General features: G+C 36.7%; 1 protein-coding gene across 2 annotated transcripts; it reads right to left on the bottom strand.

The window, feature by feature from the left end:
* Nucleotides 1–2143: 2143 nt before the first annotated feature.
* LOC137717417 (plasma membrane ATPase 4-like) lies at nt 2144–9651 on the bottom strand. Of its 2 annotated transcripts, XM_068456784.2 has the most exons (17): nt 9531–9651; nt 9295–9389; nt 6997–7116; nt 6634–6870; nt 5780–6541; nt 5563–5685; nt 5367–5471; nt 5138–5282; nt 4847–5011; nt 4267–4505; nt 4136–4168; nt 3967–4048; nt 3717–3877; nt 3431–3604; nt 2986–3168; nt 2708–2889; nt 2144–2573 (listed from the first exon to the last, which is right to left on the bottom strand). In XM_068456784.2, the coding sequence occupies exons 2-17, from the start codon at nt 9349–9351 to the stop codon at nt 2477–2479; spliced, it is 2865 nt and encodes a 954-aa protein (XP_068312885.2). In that variant the 5' UTR covers nt 9352–9389; nt 9531–9651; the 3' UTR covers nt 2144–2476. The 2 variants fall into 2 exon arrangements, with proteins under 2 accessions (XP_068312885.2, XP_088554668.1); XM_088698542.1 differs by lacking the exons at nt 9295–9389; nt 9531–9651 and adding an exon at nt 7224–7358.
* Between the last annotated feature and the right edge of the window lie 919 nt (nt 9652–10570).

The raw sequence follows: 10570 nt of genomic DNA, 5'->3' as shown, positions 1-10570 counted from the left end.
TTTATGCTTTTCTATCTTTTTTTTTTTTTTAAAACATTTACCTTCATTTTTACATATTGAACAGAAACTAATTTTGTTGTTACTCTTTTATGATACACATGTCATAAAACATGTGACAGAATGATACATTCCTATGTAAAGCATCTATCAAACGTTTTGACACACGTTATGATTTGTGGTACAATGCTTGCCCTAGCTATGTCAAACAAATGCATAAGGACCCGTCGACCGGACAACTCATCTGTGAGAAACACCCCAACCAAATTCCAACACCATGGTAACATTCAACATGCAAGTTTGTTATTCTGTCTTTTTTTACTTTTTCTACGATTTTCAATGCCATGCTATTTCTTTCCAACTAAAAAATGACTTCAAATCTGTAACCTCTGTTCTTTAAACTTCTTTGCTCTGATTGTTAACAATGAGTTATAAGCCATAAAAAAAACTCATGGAATTCAGTTTTTAAATATAGGTACAAAGTTAATTTGATTCTTGAAGATAGCACTAATGAAATTAGTGCTTTGATAATTGGCAAAGCTGGAGAAAAACTCTTTGGTATGCCTTGCAAAGATTTGGTCATGAATTAGAGATTGATTGACCAACAACAACTGCCAAATGAGTTTTTGCGACTGATTGGACAAAAGAAGATTTTCCACTTGCGATTCGGAAATAGAAAAAATAGTTTCAACTCAAGTGACGTGTTGGTTTACAATGTGTCTGATGATACAGCTATAGAACCAATAACTCCACAAATCTTACCAAGAGCTGTCACAGTATCTTCCACTACTGTATTATCTTTGACCTCACCACCTAAAACAAGCAGAGAATCACATAAACGAAAGAGGAAGTCTGTGAGGAAAGCTCTTTTTACTGGGAGTGAACAAAGGTATAGATTCAAACTCCATAGTATCATAAAATCTGATACTTTTATTTTACTTCCCTGTGTTCAAATATTCATATGTTCTGGCTATCTTGCTTTGCTTAATATATACCTGTCAAGAATCTTTTCCTTTTTTTTTAAAGACACAATTTGAGTAAAGAGACACGAATTATAGTTGGACAACATTTTTTATGTTTTATCCAATAAAATGTGCTCATCTGTCATCGTCATTTTAAACAGTGAAGCAGGAGAAATTTCAGAAGTTGACCCGAAAGAATTTGATGAAATACCTATCAAATTGCTGGAAAAAAAAAATCACTTCCAGCTTCTGCAAAAACAGATAGTCCCTCCAAAAATTAACTAGGTCAGTATGGTTTCATTTTGCTAAATTCTTTGCTTCAAAACTGCTCAGCTGTGAACTTAATCACTATCTAAATGCCTTGCATTATTTTTCTCTGTACAGGTTGGTTTCTCAATGTCAACATTGATAATGGTCCTGCTATAAGACATTTCCTATTTTGCATCTTTTGCTACTCTGTATTAAACATTGTCTAATATCTTTGGTGGTTTGTAAATACCACTTTCTGCACAATACTGGACAATATTTTTTGCACCTCCATATACCAGCATTTGTTAATTTTTTGTGTACAGAAGCTGGTTTAGTTTTTAGAGCACAAAGAACAACTAAAGTAGAATATATAGCTCTAATATTTTTTGTATCCCTGTATGAAAGTATCTGCTAATATTTTGTTTGTAAGTATGATCATCCTAATCCAAAAACACTTATAAGTGCTGTGATCCAATCATAAACTTTCATGTTTATACCTACCTTCTCACAATTCAAGCTTTTCTCCAACATTTCCATTTTCTTTGTTATTAATGTTGTCATTGCTTTGCAAATTCATTTTTCAAGTCTTTAATAGCATTTCATTCTGTTTTAAAACCCGCAGCAACGCGTGGGTATAAATAACTAGTTGTTACTATTTTTTAAATCCTTTCTTGGGCTGCCCTATATTCAAACAAAATAATATATACCTCACGCCCAGAACTCGAGGTAAATACTTTTAGTACATATGTTTGTTCCAGAGCATCACGGAAATGACTAAGTTTGGACGAATTGGAGTTAAGACTGGAAAGTCAGATGAGATTAGGCATGATTGTATTGCTATGAATTAGATTTTTGCATACACAGTAAGACAGCTGCAATAATTTAGAATCAAACTCATCTTTCATTAAAACCTAACGTAAAAATTCCAACACGAATTTTGCAAATTTCATATCGAATGCTTCCTTATTACTTGTTTTGTATTGTCCTACTCTGTACAATAATAATGCAAAAGCATTCGCAGCAGCTTTCACATTGAAAAGCCGATATTTGAGTAAAAACAACCAAACTGTAAACTTCAAGTTATTTGGCTACAAAAGAGGATAATCCTCTGGACAAATTTAACATCAAAAGTAAACTAGTTGTAACCTAATCTAAAGACACAAGGTTATTGCTACGCGCTTCATCATCATCGTCATTAATTTTCGCTAATCGCTCTTCAAGGTACAAGCTCAAGCCTCTCTCTCTGTGTTTCCCTTCTGAAAAGCTCATCAAACTGTATAATGCTGTTGAATTGTATCGATGTCAAGTCCTTTCAGCTTCACAACTGACTCAACATGACCCTTCAGAGTATGCAACTCACGAAGCCTGCAACCAAAATGAAAAGCTCTTAAACAATGCAAGACGAAGCATTTTCCCGGAAACAAGAAACAGAACCGGCTGACATCACTACTGAGACAAGCATGTTTCTTTATCTATGTACGAGTGCAATTGGTCCTTACCTTGCAACCTCAGCCCTCCTCTTGGCTTGTTCTGCAATCTCGGAAAGCTCCCTGTAACTGTTCTTCTCATTGAAAAGGTTGTTCGTTTCAGGTGGCTGAAGACCGTGAAGGGTCCTCTGCGCTGCAGCCCACTGTGCTTCTCTCTCCTCTTTTCCATAATCTTTCTTTGTAGTGAAGGCAGTCTGGTAGGAAGACACAATAAGGTAAATTGTGGCAAGAAACATGAATCTAACTTATAATGCCGAGTAGCGCTTATAATGTAGCAGAAAGCAACATACCTTGTTCTCCAAAAGATTATTCCACGCTTTTCCGCTTTGAATGTATCGGATTGCGAATTTAAGAAAGTCAAGAGGGAAATATGTCACTATACTGTAAAGCCAGATGACACCAGCCCACCCCCAGCCAGCTCCCTTTATCCGTGCAAAACCCCAGTTTGCATAGACTGCTATGAGAGTTGCAACCTGCCATTTTGCGGAATGAGTTATTATAAAATAAAAATAAAAGGGAAATTATTTTGTCATACGCGTACCAGTGCAACCAATTGAAGCATCAAACAGGTTTTTAAGCTAGCTAACAGAGTAAAAATCTTGCTTTGAAATGTACAAATTTCTAGATTAATCGCCTTAACATTAGTGAAAATTACTACAAATTATAAAACTTCAACACATCCAGTAGAGCAATTAGGTAAAATTGTAAAGGTACTCGGTTGGCAAAAATGCTTACCAGTTGAGCAACCATGAAAGCTCCAAGTAAGAGAAGTCCAGGGCGTTCAACAAAAGACCAGCTACGAGACCTTGTGACGAAAATAAGAGCTTGGCTCACAATACTCACTTGTAAGTACAACGCCGCCATCATTTGCTCAGGCCTATCCCTCAAAGATCTCACATGAAACTTTTCCTGCATTATGAAAATAATTAAATAAAATCAGAAGAATGAACATATTTGCCAAAATAACTGTGACCTAAATAGCTTATGTATTAATGTAAAACAAAGAACTATATATTCCTACCGAGAAGAAGTCGGTATCATTCATAAGCCAGAAGAACACTACTGTCATTAGTGCCAAGTAACCTCCAAGGACAATGCCAGTAGCAAAGATCTCCCTCAGTTTCCAGCTGTCTGGCTGTGGAGATGGCTTCACTCGATCCTTTGAGATTGTCATGATAGTTCCTAGCAGATTCGTAAAAACAAAGTCAGACTCGTTTAAAACTATGGTGTTCTAATGGTAACTGATACAAACAGATGGTGGATAATCTTACCATCATTTAGGATGGCGATGATCAATACCATGAAGGGTGCAAAGTCAAACTTCCATATCAAAGCAATTAACATAAATCCAAACTGCATATAACTTAGCAACATGAGAACAAACCACAACCAAAAATAGGAAAACTCTAACATCTAAATACCGATCATTGCTTCACTTACCACTATACGTATGGTAATTGAAACAGCATAGATCTGCAAATAGAACAAACGAATTAGAATGACCTGAGAAGATTAACAAATTATCTATGGACCATCTACAGCTCCACTCAATGAACATAAAAGTAACTTACAGTATAGTTCTTCATCCTCTGGAATATGGCTCTGCTTGTCAGTACTGCACTTATGATCACACTTAGCCCTGGTTCAGTGAGAACAATATCCGAAGCACCTCTTGCAGCATCAGTAGCATCAGCTACGGCAATACCAATATCTGCTTTTTTCAAAGCAGGAGCGTCATTGACACCATCTCCAGTCATTCCACAGATGTGCTTCCTCTCTTGCAGCCTCTTTACAATTTCATATTTGTGTTCTATTATATTAAAAAAGACGTGTCAGAACAATGGTCAATGACTCAATATCAAGTTAACAACATTCACAAACCGTGCACATTTAATTAATATGAAACAAAAAAATCAAATTAAAAAGTGGACAATTGTGATAGTATCGCCAAACAAGCACTGAAGGCAGAGCAACATGCCCAATAACTTTCATGCTGTGAGCAATCATGAGTCTAGGCTGAATTTAAACCAATAACAATTGATTTGGAAATGCAAACTACTACCAAGAATGTGAGGTTTATAACTTCTCATTAAAGAGTTTGCATGTTTAATTAGAAAGTGGAAAGCACAAAGAAACTCCGGTAGAACCCACCAGGAAATACTCCAGCAAATCCATCAGCCTTCTCAATCAACTCGTCCACGGGGAGGGAAGCTATGGCTGCATCCTTGTCTTGGCCAAGCAATGCGGAGGATGGGTACATGTTTGTTCCCATACCAAGCCTCCTTCCAGTTTCCTTGCCAATGGCAAGCTGATCCCCTACACAATAGGAGCACAAATTATACTGACTGAATAGAGCATCGAAATTCCCCGGGCAGGAGAAAAATAGGAGGGATTACATGTAGCCACTGTGTAATGCACGGTTTTAAGGGAAACTGAGCTTACCTGTAATCATCTTCACATTCACACCGAGATTGAGTGCCCTGCGAATTGTTTCTGCACTGTCATGCCTGGGAGGATCAAATAACGGCAATAAACCAACGAACTGCCATGGTGTCCCTGGACTCTCTTTTGTTTTTTCTGGTACTTGCTGGAGATAAATCAAGGACAGAAATGATATCAGAAATTCAGTTTACACAGCAATAAGCATATGATAAAGGTTTTTCTTACAAACCTGTCTTGCAACACCCAGAGAACGAAGTCCACGTTCAGCAAACTTATCAATCACCCCATGCACCTTTTTCTTGAAATCTTCCTTGCAGTTGCATAGGGTTAATATCTGAGGATAAGAAATATCTGCATTTGTTATGTCCGGGGAGGAATATTTCTTCCCCAAATCAATGCCTAGAATTGACTTAAGACAAGGTTACCTGCTCAGGGGCACCTTTACTAGCGCGATGCCAATTTCCATCGGAATCGATGTAGGTCAGAGCAGTCCTCTTGTCTACGGGGTTGAACGGTAGGAAATGGACTTCTCTTATACCAGCTCGTGCCTGCCCAAATTATTATATGACACCTAAAATTAGAATTATTAACGCTTGGACCACAAAGTAATGATATAGAAAAGAAAAGCGAGAGACCAACTACCTCCTTAGGATCAGCAAGCATTCCTACAATTGCAGCATCAATAGCATCCTGATTTTCAGTCCTAGAAGCCCTTGCTGCAAGAAGCATAACATGCTCTTTCTCCACACCCTTGGCAAACACTTCAATCAGATTTCTATCAACTGAGAGCTTGTTCAGGGTCAAAGTCCCAGTCTTGTCACTGCAGAGGACGTCCATGCCAGCCATTTCCTCAATGGCAGTCATTCTCTTGGTGATAGCTCCCTGCTGAGCAAGCCTGTGGGAGCCAATAGCCATGGTGACTGATAAAACAGTTGGCATGGCAATTGGGATTCCTCCAATCAAGAGAACCAGCAAATTATCAATCCCTTGCCTGTACTTGCGCTTCTGTATTGGGTACATTACTATTATCTCAATTAGTATCCCCACAGCAATTGAACAAATGCAGAAGTTCCCGATGGCAGTGAGAACTTTCTGGAAGTGCCCAACTTGATTGGTGTTGTCCACCAGATGTGCAGCCTTGCCAAAGAAGGTGTGCACACCAGTAGCAATAACAACTGCTTCAATTTCTCCCTGTTTACATGTTGAGCCAGAAAACACTTCATCCGAAGGATTCTTAGTAACTGGAAGGGACTCGCCAGTAAGGGCAGATTGATCAATTTTCAGAGGATCACCCTCGAGAAGGCGGGCATCAGCAGGAACAATATCTCCCAATTTGATACTGATTATGTCTCCAGGCACCAAAATTGAAGCATCTTGCTCAGTCCATCGACCATCTCTAAGAACCTACATCAGGTAATGATAAAAAAATAAGCAAATCTTCAAAAGAATATTTGCAGTAACAATAGAAGCATTGTTCAACAATTTTATTTCATCACCTTAGTCTTGGGAGCTAGACCGGCCATAAGGGCTGCAGCAGCATTACCAGCGTTGTTTTCTTCGATGAAACTGATAGTAGAGTTAATGACCAGAAGAACAACAATGCCAACAAAGTCCTGCCAATCAGGAGGCCTTCCATCACCATTTGCCAAGACAATAGCCATCAGAGCAGCAGCTTCCATGACCCATGACAAAGGATTCCACATAAATCCCAAGAACTTGAGCAGTTTGCTCTCCTGTTTACAGAAGACGAAATCATCATCATGTCACACCATAAAAAATAAAAAAATAAAAAAAAAAATAAAAAAATAAAAAACAGAGGAGGAACAAAAGATTTCAATATGTCAGAAATTATAACAGACCTTTTTCTCTTCTAGTTTGTTTGGTCCAAAGACTTGAAGCCTGTTGGCTCCTTCTTCTCCAGTCAGACCTTCTCTTGTACATTTCAGCTGCTCAAAGACTTCCTCTACCGGAATCCGTTCCTGTGAACAAAAATGAACAAATACACATGAACGAACAGTTTCACTTCTTAGGGGTAACTGCATGCAACCAACTGTTTTCTGCAATACGAAATTCAAACAATACCTACTTTCTTTACATGAAACTTTCAGACGATTCCTATAATATAAACATTTCCATTTCAAAATTATTCTGAATTGTTTGTATGCAGCACCGACATAAGCAGTTTCACGCATACAATTATAGAAACATTTCTTTTAAAGCCAACCCGACATGATATTTAAACCGCATTTGTCATGATTAAGTTCGGTGCTACACGCATACAATTATTTCAATCTAAAAACTTAATGTAAGAATTCACCACTGAACCATAGTAAACAAACAGTTCACGATATTTTAAGATTTTTCTTCGGTAAACCAAAGCCCACCCCAACAGCTAGGATTCACAGATTAACGATCAATAGAATCACGAAATACATGTGTTAACAGAAGACAATTTGATTTCATAGACAAAAAGTCAAACATTTCTGTCTCCCTTATTGACTCCAAGACATAGTGAATTAAAATAATTAAATACTTATAAATGATATTTCAACTGCTTACGAACACACTTTTGACCTCATCTAGCTTAAACCAAACAAGACCATGGGATACGTGACAATCATACATATCAACAACACGCTTTGTTTAGTATCTACGCGCCTATATTTAAGGATAATGCATGTTATTTAATTTTTTTGGATTTAAAAAATAAGGAATACAATAATATTTTTTATTAGACCAAATCAGAAAATGAATACATAGAGTGGGCACCTAAATGTTATCCTCATGCTTAATCGTGTCGCTTGTTTTTTTTTTTTTTTTTTTTCTCCTATTGGAGAAAAATGATGTGAGATTATCATTTACTAAACAATTTAGGTATTCAATAGAAATTTAATGTTTGACCAAATAAAAAAGTTAGAAATATATAAATGAAAGATCCAAGCATATATGTAGTACAAAGGGTTAGGGATCCTCTCCAAATCCCTTTCCACCAAATCTACCTAATTCGGATCCGGATCATTAGAATTTGATACAACGATCACAGTTATTATCACTTTTAAAAAAATCTCCTATTTATAGCCCTTTAATCAAATTTCAACTATCCGAATACTAGATGAAAAGGAAGGAACTCAAAACGCCCAAATCCCAAAACAAGAAAACTAATAAAATACAACCGTATACAATAAAATAAATAAAATCATCAACACAGGTCATCAGATAGAATAATTCAATCAATAAATTAATTTCCAAATCAAAAAGATATTATTTTCTTTTATATAAAACCACTTAAGAATCGCCCAATAAAAGGGTGCGTGACGAACACGCATTCAATAGGACACGTGACGGACACGTGACGGACACGTGACGGACACGCGTCCAATAGGGCGCGTGAGGGTAAACTAATATTCAGTTGTCAGCCATGTTCTCTGGTAAAGCAGCGTTGCGTTTGTCAAGCCGCTGATTTCATGTGATTTCGGAAAAGCCCAGACCATACAAATATTTTAAAAACATTTTCGAAAACAAAAACAAAACTGCAATCTTTTTTTAAAAATAAAAAGTGCTTGAAGCAGAAGCGATGGTAGGGAAGCATCTGGGCCGTTCGTTCTGGGATCTGGGCCCACCAGAAGGCGAGGACAAACGGCCCCAACGATTCGGATGGCCTGAAAAGGTTTTTCGTGTGCAGCCTCTCTATGATCATCGCCGAAGTGACAGACTCAAAAAAACTGAAACGTCCCGCCGCCGATCAATCACGAAAAAAAAAAGATGATTTATTAGTTTTTATTTTTTTTATTTAATTTTTGAAGAATCGCAACGAAGGAGCGAAATCTCCTGCTTAAAATATCAACAACCGTTTGGTAGGTGAGAAAATTAGCGAAAATAATAAAATAAAAGTAGAGCACCGAGAAAATATTAAGAAAAAGCAACAAATTAATTGTAAATTAATTTTCGCGAAAGAAAAAAAAAAACTATAAAAATCTTCAAAGTGAGTGAGATGAACTGACGATAGTGATACAGAAATCTCTAAAATTTCAAGTAGATCAATTTTTGTTTGAGTAATTTTTCTCTGTAACCCTTTTTAGTCATTTTTTTCCCGGGAACCAAACACATGCAGCAGAGCTCAACAGAGAAAAGGAAAGCATATAGATATATGTATATACCAGATCGACGGACTCGTTTTTTATCTCTTCGAGGCTGATGGCCTTATCGCCGGCCATGGTGGGGGAGTAGCGGGGGAGCTCGGAGGAGCTCAGAGCTGCAGACAGAGAGCGCTTGATTAGTTTTTGAGCAAAAAATTTGGAGAAAGGAGGGGGACTATATATAGTGTAAAAAAATAAAGGCCTAGAATCTAGAGAGAGAGAGCCATAGTGAGAGAAGAAGACGAACGAACACCCACCATGAAAAGTCTACAGAGGATGAAAAGTCTACGGAGGATCAAGGATTGTGGGAATCGGGTTTTCCGGTATCGGAGCCTCCGGGTCGGGTGAAAAGGCGGAAGTGAAAATGAATGAAGGAGAAAAGAGTCGACACTGGTTTGATTTATATAGACCTGACTTTCGGAGGGGGTGAGGGCCCACTTGGGGCCCAAATGTAAGCGTTTTTGACTTGCCACCCTTTCGCGCAATGCGGCGCGTGGAAGTGGTGGGAATCCGTGACGGTCATTTTCTCTGTTTTATTTTTTCAGGAAAATTTTAAAATATCTTATATACTTATACATATTTTTCAATTGGAAATTGTTATTAGCATTCTAAAAATCTTTACACTTCAAACTTTCTATATTAGGTTATAAAAATACACTTGTGATGAGTGTAAAATGAAAATTTTGAAGTACCAATAACACTTCCCTTTCAATTTATCATATAAACTAAATACTCGATTTTTTATATTAACTTTTAATTTGTCATGTCTTTATTTTAAAAATAATTCGTGAGTCTTTACACATGGCTTATGTTTAGAACTATTTAGGACATTTCAAATCTCCGAAAATCTATAGTTCTACAAACTATAAAAAATGAAAATGATTACAATAAAATATTATTTTTTATTCTAAAATGAAAATAGTATAATCCTGATCGAGTTTCTCTTTAACATGATAGTCCTCGAAACATATATCGCATGTTCTTGATATATAGTTGTCCTCTAAAATAATGATATATACTAAACTTACAGTGCTTTTACTAGTTTATTGTTTTGACAAAGAATGAAATGAAAATGATGTGAAACGTCCGAAATAACCCTAAACACAAGTTATGTACACAAATTTTAGATGAAAAACTTAACAGTTTAGGATGAAATGGCAAAGTAATGATTTTGGAAAGGTGATATAACAAATTGCTTAAAATTTTAGTTCAAATGATAAATTTAAAAAATGTGTATAGGTCCTTAAAAAACATTCCTTTTTTTTTTAGTGAAGGATTGAGACATGGAACTTGCATC

The sequence above is a fragment of the Pyrus communis genome, chromosome 8 (assembly GCF_041283825.1).
Source record: "Pyrus communis isolate YQ-2024b chromosome 8, ASM4128382v1, whole genome shotgun sequence".
Taxonomy (NCBI): domain Eukaryota; kingdom Viridiplantae; phylum Streptophyta; class Magnoliopsida; order Rosales; family Rosaceae; genus Pyrus; species Pyrus communis.
The sequence above is the reverse complement of the archived record's forward strand: the minus strand, read 5'-3'. Positions and strand labels throughout refer to the sequence as shown.

Bases quoted from the DNA above. Each gene is read 5' to 3' on its own strand.
- LOC137717417 (XM_068456784.2), bottom strand. From the start codon at position 9,351: ATGGCCGGCGATAAGGCCATCAGCCTCGAAGAGATAAAAAACGAGTCC. The intron at 5,012-5,137 runs GTAAGCTCAGTT...CCTATTGTGTAG, and splicing joins GAATGTGAAGATGATTACAG to GGGATCAGCTTGCCATTGGC. The intron at 4,506-4,846 runs GTGGGTTCTACC...TTAATATAATAG, and splicing joins ATTTGCTGGAGTATTTCCTG to AACACAAATATGAAATTGTA.